Below are 25,966 nucleotides of genomic sequence, written 5' to 3'. Positions count from 1 at the left end.
CCACACTAACACTACCACCAAGTTGTGATTACTGGAAACAGTCAAAGTTGTCGTGGTGGTTTTGCGGTTGTTTTTGTTCTTAGAGTTTATCTGCCTAGGGATGTACAGGCAAATAATGGTTTCAAAGTCGCCTGAAATTGTTCCTTCCCATACAGTTATAGCAAGAAACATTAGGAGCATTTGTTTCCGTTTGTTTTTAATTTTTAGAATTTTTTAAATTTAATTTTGTCTCATAATTATGTAAAATCTTTTGCAAAACCAAATCTACAAAAGTATGTCATACAGAGTCCACCTTCTACTTACGCCCGTCACCTCTACCTGATTACCTTTCTTACCTATTTAAGAAATTATTTGTTTTACTTTTCAGTTTATTCTTTCAATGGTTCATTTTAACAATATGAACAAACACATGTACATATTTTTAGCACTTCCTTCTTAGATAAATTGTAGACACTTTTGCTGTTTTCACTTAATATATCTTGACAGTTATTGCATAACAGTATTTAGAAATTCAGTGAATGTTTTTAATGATTCTCGTTAGGCTATTAAACGATACATGAAAGTCTTATGTTGCTGTAGTATCTGAGATGAATAATATTGCCCTGTGTGAAATTTGCCCTTAGTCAAAGAAAAGATAGAATTACCTTATAGAGACTATCAGCTCCTAGACTGCAGGAGTCGACTGCAGCATGCTGAAAGGCATTAGGTGGTCAGAGAAACAGTAGGACAGTCAAGAGGGTAGGAGTGGTCAGTCATTCAAGCAAAACAAAGAAGGTCCAGAAGCTAATATTGGCAGTGAACATTTGCATCCCAGAAGAGAGTTTGCTTTGGCCAATGGACTTCAAAAAGTCAGAAGACCATCTCAATTTGGAAATGAATGCATCTAGTTACCTTAGCCTGGTGCCATTATACATTTGATGCATTTACTTCCCTTTGTTGAGTTCATGTTTACCAGACAACCTTCTGATATTATAATTTGCCTTCCTCTGCAAATCTGCCTGCAGGAATAAAATAGGTTTGTTCAGCCCTCTACAGGTGTGTTGTTAATAAATTGGCATTCTAGTTTTATACACTGGCTTCCTGTGTCCAGTCCATGTGGTGTCTTCTGTGGGTGAAAATCAGTTTCTGAGCTTTCAAGGCTATGAGTCAAACCTTGAGCCAAGGCAGCAGGCCACCTCCTGCGGCCTTTGAGGGATAGCAGGAGATTTTTCCTCCCTAAATATCCGCTATTCTATTGGCTAAATGCTCCACACTTACCGCTATGACTCAAAGCCAACATTTATGGGGTGCTTATTATGGGCCAAGTACTGTGCTAAATACCTTACATGCATTCACTTATATATCATCCTCATAGCCCTACGAGGAAGGTACTATTATTATCCCTCTTTCACAGATAAGGAATCTGAGCCTCAGTAACTCAATAAATACTTTATCCATAGTCAAAAAATGAGAAGATGAGAGAGGCAAAATAGGATTTATATCCAGGTTTTACCAACTTTCAAGCCTGCGTTTTTGTTTTTGAAATGTGGTAAAATATACACAATGTAAAATTTACTAACTTAACCATTTTTAAGTGTACAGTTCATTAGTATTAACAGTATTTATATTGGTGTGCAACTGTGCAACCAATCTCCATGACTTTTTCATCCTGCAAAACTGAAACTTCATACCCATTTAACAGCTTCCCATTTATTCTTCCTTCCAGCCCCTAGCAACAACCATCCTACTTTCAGCCTCAATGAATTTGACTACTCTGGCTACTTCATATGAAAGGAATCATACAGTATTTGTCTTTGTCTGACTGGCTCATTTCACTGAGTCTAACCGCCTCGAAGTTCATTCATATTGCAGCATGTGTCAGAATGTCCTTCCTTTCGAAAGCTAAATAATATTCCATTGTTGTACACATCACATTTTCTTTATTCATTCATTTGTCAATGGACACTGGGTTGTTTCTACCTTTTGGCTCTTATTAATAATGCTAGTATGAATATGGTTGTACAAATATCTTTTTGAGACCTTGCTTTCAATTTGTTTGGCTATATATCCAGAAGTGGAACTACTAGATCATATGGTAATTCTATTTTTAACTTTTTTAGGAACCACTGTACTGTTTTCTACAGTAGCTATGCCATTTTACATTCCCACCCAACAGTGCACAAGGGTTCCAATTTCTTTACATCCTTGTCAACATTTGTTATTATTTTTGTTTTGGGTTTAGTTTTGGTTTTGGGGGATCTTTTGGGAGGAGAGGTAGTAGTAGCCACTTGATGGGTGTGAGGTCAAGCCTGGATTTTAAAACTCAGGCCCATACTGCCTTGCCTTTTGAATTACAAGATTCTTAATTATAACTTCTAAACAGTAGCTTCCGTTTATATACCAGAGTAAGCTTATACCAGATACCAAAAAATAAAAAAATAGGAAAAGTAAACTGATGAGAACGTGGACAGTATTAATCATCTTCTCTGTGCTCTGTTAAAAGTAGTATTTGACTTGTAAGTCTGCCTTAGACAGACAAGAGAACATGGTCACTACCGCTGTTTAATAAAGGCTAACTAGTTTTACTTCTAATGTTCTTCTTCTTTTTATGGCCCACGCTCTAACAAATCACTTGACTCCTACAATTTCTAAGATTGATATGTAAGAAATCAGAGCTATTTTGTGCCTGGTAGGAGATAGAAAATAAGAATATTCTCCCCTAATTCTAAATTTATAAATAAATTTTATTCCAAAGTTTTTCTCTCTTTGAGTCTATTGCTAGTGGTAAAGAATTGCTCTAAAGAAGAGATAGGGCGGCTTTGGGAAAAGAGCTCAAGATTTGGAGTCCGTCGAGTTTGCGTTCAAATTACAATGTCTGTGATCTTGTACGACTGATTTCCTTGAATCACAGTTTCTTCATTTGTAAAATGGACATAACTGATTCACAGAAGATTAAATTAGATAATAGGGACGTAGTGCCTGGTACATACAGGTATATTAATATTTAATGAGGGGATTCAATAAGTATAGCTTTAAACAGTGATTTCCTGGCTTTTAATTTTTTTACTTTAATTTTTTTTAAAAGGACTTTGCTTCCATGGGTTTTCACTCTACAAAATGATATAGATATTAAAAACATGGATTCTCCATTCTGATTACTTGAGTTTGAATCCTCGTTTCATCACTTACAAGAAATATGACCATGGGCAAGTTACTACTGAATCTCTCTCTACCTCAGTTCTCTCCTCTAGAAATGGAGATAATAGTATGTATGTCATAGGATTTACATGGAAATGGCCTAGCAGTCAATAATTGTTAGCTACTATCAATATTATTAATTTGTGATACATGCCAAGGCTTTGTTTTACTTTATGCAATGAAGGCGAAAATTGCCCAACCTTTTATTATTTTAAATGTAATTATCAGCCATGATTTCCTACAAAATGGCAGGTGAAAGCAGACCAACTTAGGAGGTTCTTCCCGTGATGAGAGTAACAAATTGAGAAAAAGAGATTCAAACAGTCTTGTAGCATTGGCTCTTCTTACTGACAGAGATTTATTTCTCATTCTTTATGCCCACTTTTAAAGGAGAATAAAATGCCCCCAATTTCTAGAACGGAGAGCTGGATCTACTATTCTGTTTCTCACAAATGAGGGGAAGGCTGCCCCAGGGTGCCTGGCTGCCACCTGTTTCTCATCTTTTGGGACTTTGATCCTAATAATGGATTCACTTGAGCAGTTAGATAGCACAGCACCAACACAGCCGACTGCACTTAGAAAGGAAGCAGAAGTTTTCAAGGGTGGCATGGTTTGCCTCATTACCAGACAAAAGGCCAGCAGGATATTCAGGTGTAGTGAGTTTTATGTACAAAGTATACTATATTTTCAGAGCTTTGACCCTTAGAAAAGCACCGTTAAAATGCTTTCCTCTCCATCTAACATTCATTTCCAAAACCAATGAAGTGAAAGGGTCTATTAGTTCGGGGCCAGATTTGAAATCACATGAAAACCGCATTCATGAGGTTAAGAAATGGCTTAATAATTAAGTTAAAACAGTTGAAAGTGGATCTAATTTCAAACAGATCAGCTAACCGTGTTAGAGGCAAATGAGGGCGTGTTCCTTCCTATTTTCCTTCCACCCCAAGACATTGGCTCCAATCCCAAGCAGTTTTTCTAGTTTCTTTTTTTCTTTTTTAACTTTATATAAGATTGAATTCTTTGTTACCCACATGTTAAATTGGTGTCACAAACAATTAAAACCACAGTACATCTAATATTTAGTCCATTCTTTCACATTGCATCTAATTAGTTTCCTTTGCAGGCCCATTAGGACATATTTGGGTTTTACAATCTAGATACATAGCTTTTATTCTGTGCTGCTGCGGTATATTTTATTGGACATTACAGCTCAACTAGAATGATTATGTCAGTTCAAAATATATTTAGTATGTTTGCAGTACCCTTCATGTGCCATCCAAAGTATCATCAGAATGAGCTGATGCTAAACAGTTAGCATTCATTTCACTTCCATCACTAATTATGCAATCACTGATGATAATTTTCCTCCTCCTGAGGCTTGTAGCTGGGGCATGGTAAGGGGAATCGCATGCATCAAGAAACTAATTGTGATTTGATAATAATAGCTACCATTTAGTGAGCCTCTACTATGTGCTGAGTGTTAAGGCTTTTTACTTGTATTACCTCAATTTTTTCTTCCAGCCTGGGCTAGGGCAGCTAGAACACGTGAAGTATTCCTTACACTGCTGTGCACACTCACAAAGAGGCATCGTAAGGTGGGATTGGGCAGGTACTTTCCCTGCCTCTCTACCCTTTGCCCACATTGAGGGGAGGGAATGAGAGGAGCAGTGAGCTGAGGCAAAGACATGGGCAGACTCTCAGAACAAGGAAGGGCTAAGGGCAAGAGAAAAGAATCGGGCTCCCTGAGCCTGAATCACACATACGACATGCAAGTAATACCTGGCTTCCTATGATAAGTTTTAGCATTATTGAACATAATATTATCTAGGCACTAAATATTGGAGATAGAAATAATGAATGTGATCTTGACCTCTGAGGAGATTTTCATCTGGACATTCTGGTAATACTACTATTCTATTGTGACCCCTGTAGGGAGGGATTGAGGGATTATGTAGGTACACTAGCTGCCCTGTGCAACATAACTGTTCTTGTGGTTAAAGTTTTATGGGTGATTTTTACTAAATCTGAATTAATTCATTAGAAACAAAAGTTGTTCTTCATCCTAAAAGGACCAAATGGAAAAAGCTTCCTTATGAAAACCAAAGCCATCTCTCAGAAACACCCAAACCTGAAAGATCATTTAAGCCTAATCTCCTGTCCCTTCTGGCTGGATCTAGGGGGACTCCAGGAGGATATGAACTCCTGTAATGATTTAAAGCCAGGTGTCCAGAACTGTTCTTTGCTGCTCTCATTTTGACTACATTACTTTGCCTTCAAATGTCTTTCCTTTTTACTCAGTCAACAGTTATCAGTGCCAAGTATGGCCGTGTATCTCAGTTTGTCTGAGACAGTTTCAGTTCATATCCACTGTACTGATACACTTAATAATAGTACCCCCTTTTCATTCCCCTGAAGTATCTTGGTTTGGATGATAAATTATGTGATCATCCTGTCAATTCCTAAAGTAGACCCAGCACTGTGCTAAGCACTGCTTAGGTTACAGAAGTCTAAGAAGTGATTCTTGCTCTCAAGGAGATGAAAATCTAGTTGGGAAGAGAAGATATGTGCATATGAAACAAAATCTATAATATATCCCATGCTAAATTAGATGGTATCAGTTCATAAAGGATTAGAAGATAGGAGACCTCTGAAGACTTGTGGTATTAGGGAATGTATGAGTCAGGATTCTTTGCAGACAAAAGAAAATAGTTCACTTAGTTTAAACAGGAACGAGTTTCAGAAGGGATACTAGATAGTCCACAGAATTATTGGAAGGGCTGGAGGTAGACTCTTTGCTGAGTTTTCTGGTAAACAACACCCAGAGCCACGTAGAGGCTGCTGGTAAGAGATGTTACCTCTGCCCCCTGTCCCCTGCCCCTCCCTAGCAAGGCAGAGTTTCCAAGTTTGTACCGTAGAGACAAACATAGGATGGAAAATGTTCCTTAGAAACTATATTAGTAAGGTAAAAATGCCATTGAGGCGAACTGTCATTGTGGAGAGAGTGTTTAAACAGTTTCCACTACAGAGGGTTTCATGGATGTGGTGAGATTAGAACTGGACTTTGAGGGTGAGAAGAACTTAATTAGGCAAGGGAAGAAAGAAATTTTCCACAGTGAGAAATTTTTCTCAATAAGAAATTTTTCTTTACTTTTCTCCAAGTGGTAGAGTGAGTGCACAGGAATAAATCTGGCTTTTGTAGGGGCATCCATATGCAGAAGTGAGCAGTGGGAGGAGGTGGAAAATCACATTCATTATGAAGAGTAGAACCTATGGGTTTTGAAGTCAAATAGAGTTTTAACACGTTAGACAAGAAAGCACATGTATTAGTCCATGATAATTTAGACTGTCCTGCAGTAACAAATTAACTCTGAAAACTCAGGCTTAACATAACAAAGGTTAATTTTCTGCTCGTTCTACAACACATCTACTACCATTAATGGGCAATTTGGAATCAGATATTGTCTGTTCCACACAGCCACTCAGGGACCCAGGTTGACTGCAAGAAGAGAGTTGCTGGAGAACCAGACTTTTCACTGCCTCAGCACAGGAATGGCATATGGTTTTTCTATGCACATCCATTGGCCAGAACCATTCACATGACTCTACCTAACTTCAAGAGTCTGGGAAATACATGCTCCTGTATAAATAAGATATGGGTGAATACTAGAAGTTTCTACCTTGCACTTTGGAAAGTTTTTGAGCCCGAGCATAGCAGTGAAACTCATCTGTGTGAATAAAAGCTCATGAGAGTAGGGCTCCCTGTCTGTTCCTTTCACCACCAGCTCCAGGTCATAGCACAGTGCCTGGCTCAGAATTGGTGCTCAGTACATATTTGTTGAATGAACTTGGCTTTCAATGACATTCAGGGTGGAATGGATGGTTTCTTTACCAGACTCAGGGAAGTTGAGAATACCTAAATAGGTTGAAATGTTCAGTACCCCGACTTAGGAAATTAGTATATTTTTCAAGGGCTAAAAAAGTCATAGTCAAGCCACCCAACCTGCTCTTTGAAGTCATTTGACATCTCAACAGGCAGATTGCAAAACCCCCTTTTTAAACTGATGATAATCTTGCAAATTTAAATTCTTTTCATGGGAGCTGTAAAGATGTATACTTCAGAGCTGTGCATGCTTCTAACCATAAATTTTAGTTTTCTTTCCTTTTACTTTCTAGTGATGAAAGTGATGGCTTGTTTCTCCTGTCGTACTCAGGGTATTGACTTTGAGTTGTGCCTAAAATAATAGAACCATGAATATCTTTGTTTTCTAACGTAGTTTGCGAAGTATTAAATTTAAAGTGCTTTGGGAGAAACAAATTTGCTCCTGTCCCTCTATCTCCCTGATGCAATTCTGTAAAATTACTGAGAAACATAAATATTCAAGCCATACGTCAAGTTGACAGTTATCTGGTAGGAAGTTAACCTATAAAAATAGGATGCAGTGCCTTTCAGATTTTCCACCACTTGAGACAGAAATCGAGGGACCAGAAAAGCAAAGAAATATTGCAGATGTATTTTATCATGATCAGCATCTTCCTTCTAGAGGCCCCTGGCTCCCAGAGCTTCTCTTTTGTAAATATCCACTTTGAAAGAATCAAGTATCTCTTTAAGCACATGAGCTTGGGGGTCATACTGTGTGGATTTGGAATTTTGGCTCTGTCCCTTACTAACTGCATAGTCATTGGCTGGTCACTCTCTAGGTATGTTTCCTGCTTTATAAACTGAGAGTAATCGAATCTATTTGATAGATAATTTTGACAGTGAAGTGAGATAATTCATGGGAAGCAATGCAGAGCAGTACCTGGCACATAAGAAATGACCAGTGATTATGTGGTGTGAAATTGGTGGCATGGTGATAGCCACTGAAGATTTATCTAGGCCTAGTTAATCAAAATACTAGTAATATCATATCCATGGACATGGGTTTTGTTTTGCCCAAATCACATATGTACCATGAGAAGACTTGTTCACTGGTTTTTCCAGGCATATTTAAAACCATTATTTGTAAAGTATATTTGCCTAAAATAAATACTTTGTGATTAAGTTTCCCTTTTTCATTGACTTCGAGTGGTTCTTTCTTTTCTGTTATCCTTCAGATGAGGTCAGTTCCTTTGAACTATCAGAGAGCATTCATGGTATATGATAGTGTTACATGCTACCGGCCTTTTTCCTTTAATAATTCTTGGGGAGGTGATTTTCTCTTTTCTGAATTGTATATCTGAAAATAAACACAATTTGCCTATATGGTCTCCCTGTTTCTACACTCTATATCAATCACATCATGTCTCTTTTCTGCTCATACCCATCTAGGATTCCATTGGACCTAGCATATGTACCCCAAAATTGAAAGCAGGCACTCAAACACTTGTACACTAATGTTCATAGCAGCATTATTCACAATAATCAAAAGGTGGAAACAACCCAGGTGTCCATCAACAAATGAATGGATAAACAAAATGTGGTGTACACATACAGTGGAATTTTATCAAACTATAAAAAGAAATGAAACTGATACATGCTGCCATGTGGATGAACCTTGAAAACATTATGCTAAGTGAAATATTAGGACAAATATTATATGATTCTACTTATATGAGTGATCTAGAATAGGCAAATGCATAGAGACAGTTAGTCGATTAGAGGTTCTCAGGGGCTAAGGGTAGAGATGAGGAGTTATTTCTTAATGGTTACAGAGTTTCTGTTTGGAGTATTGAAAAAGTCTTAGAAATAGGCAGTGGTGATGGCTGTACAACATGACGATTGTAATTAATTCCACTGAATTGTACACTTAAAAATGATTAAGATGGTGAATTTCATATTATGTATATAACATTACATATATATGCATAAAACAAAGTTCCTGTAATGGCCTATAAGGCCTAGTGCCTTGGCCCGCCATTGCTTCTCTTATATTGTCATTGACCCCTCCCCCCCCCACCCCACCCCCGAAGCACTCTGGACTAGCACACTGGCCTTCATCCTGCTACTTGAACTTGAACATAGCAGGTACCCTCCCTCAGGAAGGCCTTTCCACTTGCTAGTCTCTCAGCTTAGAACGTGTTTTTCTTAAATGTCTGAATGACAGGTCTCTCATCTCCTTCATTCAGGTATCTGCTGAAAGACCACCTTATCAGTGAGGCCTTCCTGAGTAACTCTCTGTAAAATAGCCACCACCATCATCTGTCATAACCTGGTGCCCCCTTTCTATACTGTTTTTCTCCATGATACAACTCACCATCAGACATACCAAATATTTATGTTCATCTCCATTTATATTAAAATGGAAGCCCCACAAAACCCACAAATGCCAACCAAAATAAAGAAAACAGAAGCAAGGACAAGGAAGCAATGAAAACACTGAGCTACCAGAAAGCAAAAGATAAAATGGCTAAAAGAAGACCTCATGTTTCAGTAATCACCCTAAATGTAAATGGACTGAACTCACCAATAAAAAGGCACAGAGTTGCAGATTGAATCAAAGAACAAAACCCAACCATATGCTGCCTCCAGGAGACACATCTAAGCTCCAAAGACAAATACAGACTCAAAGTGAAAGGGCAGACACAATAGAATATATAGATGTCAAATTATAATGAAAATTATATAATTGTATAACCAATGTTACCCCAATAAACTTAAAAAAATAAAAAATAAAGGAAGCCCCATCATGAAGGCTGGTATATTTTGCTTCAATCACTTGTCTTACTATCTAGAACAGTGCCTAGCATGGAGCAAATGCTTAGTAAATGTCTGTTGAATGAATGAACTTGTGATGGAGATGTATGTATATCCCTTACTAAAAGGGATTGCAGGACCAAATATCTGGTTATTCTGTAGTATCAGTTAACTATACTATAAATGCCTCATGACAACCACAAAACCTTAGTAGAGTTTAGCTAATCTCAACCAGACTTACTCATGCATCTGCAGTCAACTGTAGGGTAGCTAAGCAACTTTTCTAACCTTAGTGGGGCTTGCTGACATGTCTGGTAGTTCAGCTGGCAGATCTAGATGGCCTTAGCCGGGACTACTTGGATGAATCCACCCTGTTCCATGGATCACATCCTATCACAGGCTAGCCTGGGTATGTTCTCATAGAGAAGGCAGAGGAAAAAGAACAGCAAACAAGTGCTTTTCAAGCCTCAGCTTGCTTTTTGTGTTCAATAACATCCCACTGGCCAAAGAAGGTCACATAGTCAAGACCAGGGAGGGCACTACGCAGTTATGTGATAGAAAGCACAGACACAGGAGGTATGAAGAGTTGAGGCCATTAATTTATTCTTTCTGCTGCACCTGATGAAAGCCCATCTCTTTTGCTCCTGAGCTGAGCACCTTTCCACCCTTTTTCTTTAGCCCCACAAGAATTCACATTCTTCTTCAACCTTAGATCCAGTCATTCCAGCTCTACAACTCAGTGTCTTGTTTTTAGATATTGAGTTGTAGAACTGGAAGAGTTGGATCTAGTTTTTGTGGGATTTGTTTTGTTTAGTTTTGTTTTTAATGCATTTTTCACACGAGGAATACAAAAGCTAAAAGTTAGTAGAAGTTAAGGGATTTTTTCTCATAGTCTTCTTATGAGAAAATTAAGTACTCTAGAGCAGAGATCCTCAACCCCTGGGCTGCAGACACCAGTACTGGTCAGTGGCCTGTTAGGAACTGGGATGCACAGCAGGAGGTGAGTGGCAGGTGAGCAAGCAAAGCTTTATCTGTATTTGCACCTGCTCTCCAGTGCTAGCATCACTGCCTCAGCTCCATTCTAGATCATCAGGCATTAGATTCTCATAGGAACACTGGTCCCTGAATCCAAAAAGTTTGGGGACCACTGCCCTAGAGTATGGTGGTGTTCTCTGAAGTGCATGTACCCAATAACTCAACTAAACATTATCACCCTTGGGGCCTGTGGTAGGCAGAAAAACAGGCCCCAAACATGTCTGGGGTCCTAATGCCAGGAAACTGAGAATATGCTAAATTATATGGAGGGGCGGGGGATTAAGTTATGGATGGAATTAAATTTGCTAATCAGTTGACCTTAAAGAGATTATTGCGGATTATCTAGGTGAACCCAGTGTAATCAAGATAGTCCTTAAAAGTAAAAGGACAGCAGGGGAATCAGAGGTCAGAGTGATGGGAATGCTGATGTTCGAGGATGGAAGGGGAGTCAGGATCCAAGGAATGCAAGCTGGAAAAGTCAAGGAAATGTATTCTCCCTCAAGCCTCAAGAAAGAGGACAACACTTCTCTTGATATTAGTCTAATTAGACTCATTTCAGACTGCTGAGCTCCAGAACTGTAAGATGATAAATTCATGGTTTTAGCCAGTTTGTGGTAATTTGTTACAGCAGCCTTAGAAAATGAACACAGGAACTGATCTTATCCTGTAGAATCCAAGTAAAAAATGTGATGTGTTATCGGCATCTGAATGACTGTTTATGTTCTGTTTTCCACATTAGCCAGTAATTTTATAAAAAGTGGAGGTGGATGCCTTGAGAGATGGGAAAGAGGAAGTGGTAAAAGAGAAGAGGTAGATTAGTAACTGATCCCATCGAAGAAAAGAAAGCAGTTTTAGAGAGACAGCTGGAAGAGTTAATGTCCTCAGGAAGTCCTGGCCCTATAGCTTGAGCCCCACAATCTGGGGCAATTTTTTCTACCTTTGACAACCCCTTCTCCCTCCCCTCTCTAGCCTAAACCCTGCTAGAGCTTCTAACTTAAATCACATAAGCCATGATGGGGACTTGAGATTGGCCCATACTTGCAACGATTCCTCTAGTCTGGGTGATACCCCCAAGAGTAGAATTGATGGGTTGGCAGGTGTGCGCAGCTTCCACTTTACTAGATAACATCCCACCATTTCCCAGAGCGCTCTAGACCATCACCAGCAGCAGCATCGAAGTGGTCTGATGCTTCTATGTTCTCACTGTTACTTAACGTTGGTAGGCTTTTTACTTTTTGCCACCCTGGTATATGTGAATTGCTATCTCCTTCTGTGTTAACTTGTGTTTCTCTAATTGCAAATGAGTTTGGGCATATTTTAATATATTTATTGGTTTTCTTTATGTATTTATTCAGAATTCCTCTTCAATAAAGAGTCTGCATAAGTCTTTTGCTCATTTTCTTCTATTGAATTGATACCTTCTTAGTGATTTTTAGGATGTTTTATATATAGTTTAAAGTCAGCTATATGTGAAGCAAGAGTATCTTCTCCTAGTTTGTGGCTTTTCTTTTAACCTCTCTTTGGTGCCCATAGACCTTCGTGTATTTTTGTGATTTAAGAACCATTTCCCTACCTTGTAGGTTAGAAAAGTTTTCTGCCCATGTCGCCTTCTAAAATTTTTCCAGTTTTGCCTCCTCCAGGTATGTAATCAATCTATCGTGTAATCGATTTTTAAATATGGTAAGTAGGAGTCAAATTTCATTGTTCTACGTGTGTATAATCAATTGTTCCAGAAAATTTTCTTGAAAGTCCATCTTTCCTGCTGGTCAGCAATGCCTCTGTTATAAATAAAGTTTCAATATTATGTGTAAATCAGTTTCTAGCCCTCTACCTGGCATCTTTTCATATTATTATCTCTCACTATTTAACAAATTACATCACAAGTTAGCAGCTTAAAACAACAAGTATTTATCATCTTAGAGGTTCTGTGGGTCAGAAATCTGGACACAGCTTAGCTGGGTGCCTCGCTCTCAGTGCCTGTCATGAGGCTGCAGTCAGGGTGTCAGTCAGGAGTGCTATCTCAACTGAAGCCTCAACAAGGGGAGGATGTGCTTCTAAGTTCATGTACTGAGGCCAGGATTCAGTTTCTCGTGGGTTGTTAAGTTAAGGTCCAGGTCCTTTGTTGGCTATTGGTCAGAGGTCTCCCTCAGTTCCTTCTCATGTGGCCTTCTGTATAGGGCAGCTCACAACATGGCAGCTGGCTTCCCTCAGAGCAGGCAAATGGAGAGAGTGAGAAAGAGGGAAGCCACAGTTTTTCGTAACCTAATTTCAGGAGTGACACCCTATCATTTATGTGTTTTTAATTAGAAACAAGTCAGTAAGTTTAGCCCATTGTCAAGGGAAACATATTACACAAGAATGTGAATACCGGGAGACGGGGATCGTCGGGGCCATCTTAGAGCCTGCCTTCCACTTTGATAGTCATATACATTATTTAATATCTTAATCTTCTCCTAATTATTTTAAGCAACTTTCGATAGAATTATTTTTTACTTTTAAAAAACTGTTCGTATTCAAAGTAGAAATAGAAAGGGAGAAAGGGCATGCCTTGGAATAAGTTTTTGGAAGAATGCATAATGGAACTTTGGAAATGATGGGAAAATAGGTAGAGACATGAACTTTATTCAGGTGGCTGAGTTTAGTGTAATTATAGTATATGTACCATGTAATTTTTCTTAACTAGTTTATTTGAATTTTCCAAGCTGAATTATTATCATGGTGATCTACAGGCAACATTTTTTTACTTTTTAGCTCATCATTTATGAGACTCTTTGAGAGAGAACAAAGCACCTGCCATCTCCTTTATTCATTTTATGCAATTCATGGAGCTCAGTGATGATAAAACCACATCTCCAAATGTCATTGAAAATGATACTTAGAACAGGATGGAAAGGGTCGCATTGTAATAGCAGTTAACATACACATGGCTCCTTTTCATTTAAAACACAAACATCTGCCAACCCACTCTCTCATGGTTACCTAGTTGGAAGAAATCCTTAGGAGTAATTATTATGAGGTGAATTGATTACTTAAAGATTAACTTCAGTACACTCAATTGTTATGTTCATCAGTATCCTAGTTCACAGCTTCCTGTATACACTTCATGGAATGAGAATGGTTTGGGTTGTGATTTAAGAGATTATTGAAAGGACTTCATCATCAGTAAAGCATCTTGACCCAATTCACTTTTTCTTCCCTGAGCTTTGCCACACCTATGGAGCAGCTTTAGTTTGTATTAATACCTGTCTCCAGCCAGTAATTCGGAATAGATGAGTTCAGGTTTCTGCCACTATCATGAACATTGTAATTGCAGCCTTCATAGTTCTAAGTGAACTTCTTGGTTCCTTGTTTATTCCAAGGCACTGTGTGTGTGTGTGTGTGTGTGTGTGTACATACTTGTCTATACATCTATGACTGATATTTATTTATCAGAAGAGAGACCTGTATAAGTTCTAGAGTAATTTCCAAACTTTGATATAGTAAATAAATAACTTGGGTTTTCCTTAAGTAGGGCTAGTAAGAAAACCTTCTCTGTTTTGCCTTCTCTTTAGAGAAAAGAATTTTTAGTAACAACGAAGAAGTAAAAATAAATGTATCTCCAGCTAGGATGCCAGATCTCTGATAACATACCTTTTGGCAAAGCTTGCAACCTCTTATTTTTTGTAGAACTAGAGAGATTATGTATAAACAGATGACAATGTACTACTGTTGGCGAACATTTTTATACTATGTTATTTATCTTAGATCTGATTCTCCTGCCCTACCCTTCCCTCCTTATTTTGGTAAATGTAATGTGTAGAAAATTAAGAAAGCGTAAACTCATTTGAATGGACATTGGTGTTAAGTTACAGATGAAGAAAGTTAAAGAAGATGACAATATTCAGATAGAAGGCCACCACTAGAGGACTGGGAAGGCATTACAAACACTGAGCAGCTCTTTGTTCATTCCTTGTTTTCGGGGACTGATGGAGCAGTTTGTGTTAGGGATGCTTACCTTAAGAGGTGCTTCCTTAAATTTATATCCTGGGGAGTAAAATGCACTTAGGATGGATAGCTTTCTGATATGAAGATAATTTTGTATTCAAAGTAAACTCTTTTGAAGTTGGGGGTTTTTTTTCCTGATAGACTGCGTAATGTATATTTTTAAAAAATTTCCTTGCATTGATTACGTATTTGGTTTCGATAGATTTTCTGAATAGGCTATAAGTTCAGGCTAAGTTAAAAAAAAAAGCAATTCTGAAATCTCATTTATTTTGAGTTATGAGCCATCAAACGATTTTTTCTTTATCCCTGTTAGCGTCCACTCTAAGCTCTAACAGTGCCTCCGAGCCATGAGAAAAATTTACACATAAGAAGTATTTTGAATCCATTAAAAGAAGTTGGGAGCTTAAGATCATTTTCATATCTCTTGAGTCGGATGAATTGAGATCTTACACAAAATAATAATTAGGTGATGGGTAGATGCCAAGCCTTGGTTTTTGATATGATTATCTCTGTCTTTCATTTAGCACAGTTCAAGTTAGAGGGTTGTGAGATCTCAAAGAGAAGGATTACTAAGACCATGCAGGAGCACATTGCATCTTTTCCTTTGGTGAACGTCAAGGCAGAATTATTCAGAATATAATCTGAAAGGCATTTGATCATGCGAAAGATAGTTTAATAATTTATGTCTGGCCTTATTAGCAAAGCCTTGTGTTTACTCTGCTATCACTAAAATAAGATTAGAAACCAAGATTATTGTGATTTGTGTGTGTGTGTGTGTGTGTGTGTATGTGTGTATGTTCCAGTTTAAAATATTTTCTTTGCAATTTTAATGACTTGATAGGAATTACACATTTGAGGTGAGAGGGGGAGAGAAAAATTACATATGACTAATGTCTGATTTATAATTGCTCATGCCCAAAAATGATACAGAAAGGCTTATCAGTATTGTGCTGTCATCGTGTAACTCTGTGACAGAGGTTTTAAAATGTATTCTCCCAAAATAAAGGAAAAAATGAATTGACTCCAAATTTAATTTGTTGATCCTGTTACATGCTGGTATGCCAATAATGCTGATAGACGATGCATGTAACATTATTTAGACTTTAAGAACTAGAAAATACTAACATCCTTGGTCTGGAGATAATTAAGTACTCCTAGTGGTATGATATTAAGATGCCCCCAATTTGAGAAATGTTTAGAAGAGTAGTTGAGAAAGTAGCTTGGCCCCCTTAATCCCCTGGATGGCCTGGTGTCTGGTAATGACACTACACACAGGGCCGAGGTTGTCTGTCAATTCGAGGAAGGGAGCTGGCACGTGGGAATCAATTGCAGGGCCCTGGCAACACCTGCAGGTGTCAGGGACAGAAAGAACTCATTTAGAAGCTGTACTGCAAGATGGGAAGACAGGTGGCAACTCTCTTACAGGGATATCTTTTATTTGAGCAGAACCAGACCAACTGTTCCTCATTAAAACACATTTTGCAACATGTTCTAATGTGATCAGATCAAGTATGTGTGCGTATGTTCAGAGAAAACTCAGCAATGTGCCATCTACAGGTCACATTTACAAAGTCTCGACATGGCTCAGAACTGCAAGACAGGTAGTGTGAAGGGTGTCTGCATGACCTGAGGCTGGCTTTCCTGGAACGCCCTTCTGTAGAGAAACACAAAATAACACCATTACCTCTGTGACATAATACAGCAATAAAGTGGGTAAAATCTGTTCAGTATAGATCTTGATTCTGATGGTCATTTTAATAATTATACAGTGCCTTGATTTTTCTTATTTCTTTATATTACATTATAATGATATGTTACTACCACTTGAGATGGGAAGATTATCCTGGATTATCCAGCTGGGTCCACTGTAAATCACAGGGCACTTCTAAAAAAGCCTATGCTGGTGGGCTTGAAACTGAGGGAAAGGACGACAAGCCAGAAGATGCAGGCGGCCCCTAGAGGCTAGGTAAAGGGCAAGGAAACAAATTCTCCCCTAGAGCCACCAGAAAGAACACAGCCCTGCCAACACCTTGATTTTAGAACTTATGACCTCTATAATTGTAAGAGAATAAATTTGTATTGAGACCTTAGGTTTGTGGTAATTTGTTACAGTAGCAATAGAAAACTAATACGCCATGCTTCTTTGCTGGTAAGTTTTCCCAGTCATGCTATGTTATGTTTATACTGTGTCTCATCAGTGATGTTTAACTCTGTGTCCCATCAACCTGACAATCTAATAAGAAATACGAGACTAGGTAAATGGCAATTCATATGGAAAGATTATTTGCCCACATACATCTATGTGGTACAAAAGAAAGTGCAAATATCCTTTCAACTAACACTGTCCCCTCCTCTGTACCGGGCCCTAGGCATTCATTGGAGAATCAGGCCGGCTCTGTTCTGAAGTAACACACAGGATCGTGCAGGAGATGGGAATGGACAGGCCATTCACTACCACTGGCAAGTGCCTTGATGAGGGCCAGCCAAGAGGACACACAGCCCCACAGAGGGGGAGCACCTAGCCCATCTTGAGCTGTCTGCTGTGAGAGAGGTTTTCCCATGGGAAGTCCTGAGTGATTGGGTCCTGAGAAAACAATTAGAAGAGAAGGCAGGGACTGGATGGTGGGTAGAGAGGAGATGGCTGGTTCAGGCAGAGTTCAGAGCAAGGGCAAAAAGGTTTTATGTAGAGTTGTGGGCTTGACAGTGACTTTTTTCTTTGCTTTTTAGTTTCCTTGAAAATACCTTTACAACAATATTATATATTGAAAGAAAAAGCAGATACAAAAAATGGGCCCCTGGCACATCTGACAGTTGAATCCTTCTTCATAAATTGTGGAATCCAGGTTTCTCTTCTTAGATGGGATGGTTTTCACTAAGAGCCTTTCCAGAAGGCTCACCCTACAGATTGAGGGCCCAAGAAGTAAGAGATGCTGACTTCATTGTAGGTATAACTTCTCCCTCCTGGGAGAGTGCTTGTGAGCATGGTATGGGACTTTATCATCTCTGAACTGTTGCTGAGTGCCATGGGAGGCCCTGGCCTTTTCTGTTTTCCAAGCCACACTCCTGGAATGTAATACAATAGTAGCCCTTTATTTAAACCTTCTGTATCCCAGGCACTCTACCTAGGCTCTGGGCATGTTATTTCTAAGCCTTTCATCAACATCTTAAGGTAGATATATTGGTATTCCTATTTCACAAAAGAGGTGACTAGGGTTGAGAGAGTATAAACCGCTTGCCCAAGGTCACAAAGCTGATGAATGTCTGTTCTTGGGTTCAGTTTCTGGTCTGGCCAAATTTGAAACCCTTGCTCATTCCTTATACTGTGTGCCTCCTGATATCTGTAAGAAACAAAAGTAGCTTAAATCAATTGACCATATTTGATAAGCAAATAAAATAGTGACATTGCAATTTTGTGAAGAGAATACCTGAAGCAGGTGTGCACATTCCATGAGAACCACAAAATACCACTGAAAATGTTAATCTTATTTGAGTTTTACATGAAAGACACTTAATATGCATATCTCATTTGATCCTCATAACAACTCTTTGACATGCAAATACTAATAGTATCTCCGTTTTACAGGTGATTTTGTATGGAGGCAAAGAGAGGATAAATCACTTGCCCAAGAATCCTCAGGTAGAGCTGGGATTAGAGCCCAGGCACTTACTACTCCCATTTTTGCCTCAGGGTGTTAAATGTGCTCTAGTTACAAGCTTGTCTTTCCTTTCCCCAACAATATGCATATAACTGCTAGAGAAAGGGGAAATAATTAGAGATGGGCTATTGTTACCATCAAACCAGATTGTTTTTCTCTATTGTCTTCATTTATCTTTAACTGACTGAAATCTGATCCCTAAAGTTTTTGAACCTCAAAATTGTTTTAGTTTTGGTTTATATAGGCTTGGTTCTAATTTAATAAGATTTATTAGTTTAATAGGATTTTATAAACTATGCTTTTGAAAATTAGAACATTTTTAAGAATTAGCAAGTTAGGGAACAGCAAGATTTTCAAAGGGAGAAAAGAAAGCCCATGTTTACAAAGTTATCACTTTTTCAGTGTATCCTGAGTCTCCTATCACTCAATAAATACATGGATCTTTTTGACTGAACAAAAGTCATATCCTTGTTTCAAATTTCTGTTTTGAAAACGGCATTTCTAAATGAAATTCAATTTTTTAAAGATTACAAGTGTGAGAGTTGATGGCTGTTTGGTTATATTAAGCAAAAAAAATCTCACATTTGGTGTGCGATAGTGTGAGAGATACAAGTGCATCTTGAATTTCAGGAATTAATAATTTTGATAATGTTTAGGAGGTTTAGAGAAGATCTGAGCCTTTTGTTTACTTTCCAGAACTATTACCATACTAAATTTTTCTCTAAAGTCATTTATATATTATTATATATGTTGTGTGTGTGTGTGTGTGTGTGTGTGTGTGTGTGTGTGTGTGTGTGTGTGTGTAAATTTTTATTTTACTGTTGGTTATTTATCATCTCTTTACCAAAAGCACTTTTTATTTTCATTACATTATGGGAATGCTGCATTATTTTCTATTCACAAAAGCTGCTTCTAACTGTATGGAAATCTGCTCTAGTTGTACGTTTAGATGTTTGAGTGTATTGGACTTTATGAGAAAATCCTTGTGTTTCTTGTATTTCTAAATTACTTTTCCTTCAGTATCACAGTGGCAGTGACAATTGAAATGTACAAAGCTAGCTGCCTGCTGAAAACTGTCGTCTGAGAAACTTTTTTTCAACCTTATATTTTAAAACATATCCTGAAACTCCTTTAATCAAGATCTTGAATTGGCAAAAGATGAAGTAATAAAAGAAAGTGCGCTGGAGACAGACTACATTTTCCCTCTCCTCTGTTGTCAGGCTCCCACCTTGATCTTGAGGAGAGTGGCAGGTCAGATGGGCTTCTTGTGGCTGCATATGCATGCTGCTGCTCTCCATATGATTCTGAGATTCAGAGTCATCCACTAGGAACAGGAGAGAGGCTCAGCACCAGGATACTTTTTTGGGTCAGTTATGTTCAAATGTGTTAAATGTTGGAGAAGCGAGGCGGGAAAAAAATCAGTGCCCAAGGAAAAGAATGACTAAGTTGGACACAACCACAGATAATCCACTATGGTAGTTTAGTAGGTAACCTACATTTTGAGCAAAATCTTATGGCAAATGAGTAGAAAGGAGATGAAGAAATTTTGTGAAACTCTCATCAAGTGCTGAAGGGGTTTTTTTTCCAGCTGAGAGCGCAGGCAGGGTACCTGTACTGCAGCTTTGTGAAGCAGAATGTAACAACCAACTGCTTAATGCTTTAAGACTCCCCCAGGCCTGCCCGGTTCAGCCTGACTCCTGGCCTGGCACCTGTGATCACCAGGTGGCAGCTTCTTGAACCACAGGCACAGAACCCAGGTCAGCATTCTGAACCAGGGGTGGGGCAGAGGAGGATTTTCCCCGAAGCCAATAGAGCTTAAGTTTCAGGGCCTCACACTTTGAGGGGCCCCTTCCAAGGCCCTCTACCTAATTTTGTATTCATATATACATTTTTTTCATAAAGAGAAAACTTTATGCCCCACAATACCTGGATCCACTCCTGGGTGAGGGTGTCTGTGACCATCCTAAAGTCCTGTGCAGAAGTGTGAGTGTAGCGTTTGTGCATATATCATAGGCACGTTTTTCTCTGGGGAACTGTCTGTCATCTTCATCAGCTTCTCAAAGCCGTGTATGACCCAAAAATGTTAAATTCGGACGTAGGGGAAATCGATCAGCCTTTTAGTTCTGGTCTTATAAACCCAAACTGAAGAAGTTATGGTTTAATTGCTAGAGATGGCAACTCATGACTCATGTAGAAAAGTGCCCTGAATATATCACTGGACACATCGATCACCAGAGACATAGATAGCCATGTTTTTGATCGGTCATATCTCATCTGAAATACACACCCTCATATTCATTTATTCATTCACTCATTTATTCATTTCTAAGCACATAATGAGTACCTCCTCTGCAGCTGTGCCGGTTCCAAGAATCCAGAGGTGAGTTATGCAGCCTCATTGCTTTTGAGAAGCTCACACAGCCTCTGTCATTTTAGCTGAAGGATCGCATTCTTTCCCAAAGCTGCTATATCCATATGAGTGCTGACCATGAGACCTCAAGGTTATTTTTAATCAATTGAAATGAAAGCTTGTCAACATAGTCCCAGTTCCAAAATATCATGCAGAAAGCCAGTCTCGTAAGACAGCGGTCTCCCAGGACTCGGGCGGATGGAGGCACAGCACTGAGCCCCCGCCCCGGCCCCCTGCCTCAGGGAAGCTGGCTCTGTCTGTCCAGCTGTGGGCCTCCTGGCTGAGGGTTCACAGCAGGGCGTCCTGAGGCCCAGGTACCTGAGGAGCACAGAAATAATAATAATTTGGTTGCCATCGGGCTGAGAGACTTACCCTTGGCGGTTAACAGCTTTATTAATTTTGCAATTAGTCTCCTACAGTCAAAGCAAGAATTCTTCCGCATTTATCACATGTAAACATTAGCAGGTGAAAATTGGGTTGTAAAAGTCATCTTTATTTCCCCATTCCTATTCTTTGTACCTCTCATCAGCCACATGTCTGAACTCACATCTTGTTGATTCTACATCAAAAATCTGTTGTTCTCTTTCCATGATTCTGCCATCATCGTCTCCCACCTCTTCTATTGCCACAACTCACCACTGGATTCTCTGCCCCGTTCTCTTCACTCCCCTCAACCCACCCTCCGAATTCCTGCCAGAGTTACCTCTGTAAAGTGCAGTTCCAGTGCTTCTGTGCACGGTGAGCTGCAACTCCCCTCTTGGGACACAGAGGCCAAAGGTGTCACCAGGAGGTTGTTAGAAAGCTCGGAAGGGAAGAATAAGATAAGTGAAATGGTTGTTCAAAGACATTTTGTGTTTCTGTGGATTTCTTATTCTCCCACAGACATGCCTTGTGACGTACTGCCTCTGCGTTGCCCCCATCCTCCCACCTCCCGCAATGTTCCTTCCGTGCAGTATTTCCCTTCCCACTCCCACCCCTGGCTCTCAGCGTGTTATTCAGGTTCCAACTGGGCAGGCACCGATTTTAAAGCCTGTACATAAGGTGGAAATCTTAAATAATGGAATCAAAATTACACTTTGAAACACCAGAACCACCCTGAGAGTGGCCAGGTTTCCCTCCTCTTCTCCGCACACCCACAAAAAAGCGTCAGGGAACAGAGACTACCAAAAAGTAATGCAGTCATGTCTCCTAGTTTCTCATGCTCCCTTCAAGAAGGGTTTCCCAACCTTTTCCACAGAGAAAATAATAGTAATTGCATGGCACGCCAGGGTAAATGGAAGGATTGCATGTGGGAAGTGGATACCTCTAGCTAGCCAGACCCCTTCCGGCTCCCCTGAGGATTGAAGCAGACTTTGTGCAACAGTGGCCCAGGTGGAAATCTCTGTCCTAAGGGATATGTTCACTGAATAAAATGGCTTCCATGGGTTTTTTTCCGTCATTTTTTTTCCACTGAGTTCATATGCTTGTATCCCTGAAAGCTGGATACATTTGTGGTATGACTCCACTTGACTGTAAATTCTACCCTTCATGAATTCTGCCTTGATCCTCCATGAACACTGTGTGTCTCATATAGTTACTGTCTAATCTGGTAAATTATGAACTTGGTCTGACCCTTTGAGGAAAGGAACTGTGACTTATACCCAACTGGGGCCACCTGGCCCATTGTGGGTATTTGAATGTGCCTCTGCTGAAGGAGTAAATAAATGATAGCTCCCTCTTACATCAAACTAACAAGCTTCTGCACTGAAAAGGAAATGATCAACAAAATGAAAAAGCAACCTTTTCTGAATGGGAGAAAATATTTGCAAATTATGTACCTGATATCTGATAAGGGATTAATATCCAAAATATGTAAAGAAGTCAACTCAATAGCAAAAAAAAAAAAAAAATCCAAAAATGAGGAGAGGATCTAAATAGACATTTTTCCAAAGAAGACATACAAATGGCTAACAGGTATAGGCACAGATGTTCAACATCACTCATCATGAGAGAAATGAAAATCAATACCACAATGAACTATTACCTCACACCTGTTAGAATGACTGTTATTAAAAAGATGAGATATAATAAGTCTTGTGAAGGATATTGTGAAAAGGAAACCCTTGTGCACTGTTGGTGGAAATGTAAATTGGTGCAGCCACTATAGAAAACAGCATGGTGGTACCTCAAAAATTTCAAAACAGCATACTACATTATGAAGCTAGTCCATTTCTGGGCATTTATCCAAAGGATATGAAAACACTAACTTGAAAAGATATATGCATCCCCCTGTTTATTGCATTATTTATAATAGCCAAGACATGGAAGCAACCTAAGTGTCCATTGATGGATGCATAGATAAAGATGTGTGTGTGTGTGCAAAATACAGGGTTACTCAGCCATAAAAAAGAAGGAATTCTTGTCATTTATGATGACACGGGTGGACCTTGAGGGCATTACACTAAGTGAAATAAATCCAACAAAGAAAATACTGTATGAACTCACTTATATGTGGAATCTAAAAAAACAAAGGAGAAAGACAAAAATACTGAACTCATACATGCAGAGAACAGATTGGTGGTTGCCAGAGATGGAGAGTTGGGAGATGGGCAAAATGGGTGAAGGGGGTCAAAAAGTACAAACTTCCAGTTAAAAAAATAAGTACTAAGGATCTAATGTATAGCATTGTAACTATAGTTAATAATACTACATTGTATATTTAAAAGTTGCTAAGAGAGTAGATCTTAAAACTTCTCACCACAAGAAAAATAAATTTGTAAGTATATGTGGTGATGGATGTTAACTGGATTTATGGTGGTGATCATTTCACAGTATGTAAAAAACATCGAATGATTATGTTGTATACCTGAAACTAACACAATGTTATATGTCAATTACATCTCAATAAAAAAGGTTCCTTCTAGAGACTCATTACTTGATCGATACCACAATAGAGTTTTCTTTGTATTTCAAAATTATTTTTTTCCCCTCTATCTTTCTCTCTTTATAGGAATTCAGAAATAGGCTTGGGAATCACCTGAGCTCAATATCCCACAGCTCCGCTGCAACTCAACGAGATTCAGCAAGTTCCAGAATGGTGCTCCAATTGCAAAGGCTACATCAAGACTGTGCACTGAAGATGTCTGTGGGCCTGGCTCTGTTTGCTCTTCTTTTTGCTTTTTTTGTCAAGATCTATAATTAAAACACAACTAAATGAAGCATCTGTAGAGAAGAATAAATTCCTAATTAAAATATTCAATGAACAGGAAAGTGACCACATTGGTTCTCAAAGGACGGTAATTTATGCTGGTCTCACTGCCTCGTCTTCAGCCACACTTTAATGAGGTTCATCCTGTCCCACATGGGGTTGGGCTCATTGGTTATTTGACCTAAAAACTAATAACAGCTGTCATAGCATATCTTTTAAATTAAGCTCCTTTTGGTTTATTTTTAGCAAAAAATGCAAGTGGTTGCATCTTCTTTAAATCTCCAATCTTCCAGTCAGAACCTAATCATACAGTGGGTCTGGTCACCTTTTCCTTATGTGGGAAGAATTTTCAATCTTTAATAAACATTACTGAATGCATCTTCCTCTTCATACTTTGTTTGGAGACCCAGTGCTACAAACATCTTATTTTGTACAGCAGATGTGTTCCTGAAAAGTTTATATCGAAACCTATTTTTAGACCTTTGAATTCTTTTGGAATGCACAGGCAGAGTCTGTCAGCAAAAGGACGTATGAGTAATCACCCATGTGCCCATAAACTTTCAAAAAACTGGATTTATCTAAAACACGCTGTGCCCCTTTTCTGACATTTTTGATCAATGACATCAAATGTTTATTTCTACTTGACATCGTTGGCCTTTACTAAATGAAGTGACTTCTTTCACAATAAAAGGAATTGATGTAATAAGCAAATTGTATGACTGTCAGAATTCAAAGAAGTTATTTGGTTTGTATCCACACAGGGAAATGAGGTGCCCTATGGTTGCCATAGGATAGTTTTAATCTTTATACCCACACCCCTGTTCAGCTCTTCCTTTTATCTCAAAATATTTCAGCCTTTTCTGTGTTTTTTAAGGAATCCAAATTAAAATTTAATCACGTCATCGGTGAGTTTAAGAGAAACCAAAATTTTAGTACATTTCTCCCATAACTTATATGTGAATCTAAGAGGAAGTCATATCTAAAAAGCAAAGGATCTGCCTGTACCCCCTCAGGAGTCCTGCACTGAAACCTCCACTCTGGATCACCCTGAATGCTCAGCAGGACAGGGAGAGGGAGAAGCACTGGCAGAGTGTAGGAGCCTCCAGGCACTTCCTTTTTTGAGATATATACAGTCATTTCTTTGTTAATAAACAGAGTGGTTTCCCATGTGGTACATACTTAACAAAAACCTAGCAGAAGTGAAAATACCACTCAAGGCCTAGAGTCACACTATGGAGGACATAAGAAAAACTCTATATCTCTAACTGCAGACAGAAAGACTTTTTCGGTTTCCCAGATCTCATTCTTTTCCTCTCACCCCCTCATCTAATTTTTCCCTCTTCTCTAGCTGTGTGTTTTTTCACACCACTGTTCTCTTTCCTATGTTTTTTCTTGCCGTAAGAGAATTATACACCCAGCTGTCCAACAGCCCCACTGCTCCCTCACTGAACATGATAGGGATTCTGAAGGATTATTTCAACTATACAGGATTCTCCCCACTCTGTCCCAGCAGTTACTTACCCCCAATTAGGCTACAACTCAATTCTGTTCTTTGTTCCAGAAAGTTCATTGGCCACTGCCCTGCAGCAGGGAGCACATTGTACTTATCAGTCACAGTATTGGTGCAAATCGGTGAGGACAGGGGCCGTGGTTTGGAAATCCAGCTTGCTTTTCTCCCATGACCTCCTGTTAGGGGGAGGAGAGAAGGGTGTGGTGGGTGTCAACAACACAGTTCTCCTGTGGACAGGACTCTGAATGCAATTGAGTCTGGGAGACATAAGGGCAAGTGTGGTCGTTGGTAGGGCTGTCACCTCTCCAGCTCCTCTCCTTCCTGTCCAAAGTGC

At 39.1% G+C, this 25,966-nt stretch overlaps 1 protein-coding gene across 10 annotated transcripts in view; it reads left to right on the top strand.

Annotated features, from left to right (window-relative positions):
* Positions 1-24,833, top strand: part of CDKAL1 (CDK5 regulatory subunit associated protein 1 like 1) — a 567,467-nt gene extending 542,634 nt beyond the window's left edge. For 9 of the 10 annotated variants that reach the window (XM_006909233.3, XM_015587298.2, XM_015587300.2 and 6 more), the window contains one exon: positions 23,925-24,833. In XM_006909233.3, the coding sequence (XP_006909295.1) occupies positions 23,925-24,116 (192 nt within the window). In that variant the 3' untranslated portion in view covers positions 24,117-24,833. Of the gene's footprint in view, positions 1-9,282; positions 9,328-23,924 lie in introns of those variants that run through there. The other variant, XM_025044929.1, reaches the window with a different exon arrangement.
* Positions 24,834-25,966: the final 1,133 nt, after the last annotated feature.

Source organism: Pteropus alecto, unplaced genomic scaffold (genome assembly GCF_000325575.1).
Source record: "Pteropus alecto unplaced genomic scaffold, ASM32557v1 scaffold121, whole genome shotgun sequence".
Lineage (NCBI taxonomy): Eukaryota > Metazoa > Chordata > Mammalia > Chiroptera > Pteropodidae > Pteropus > Pteropus alecto.
Note: the sequence above shows the minus strand (reverse complement) of the source record. Positions and strands in the feature narration are given on the sequence as shown.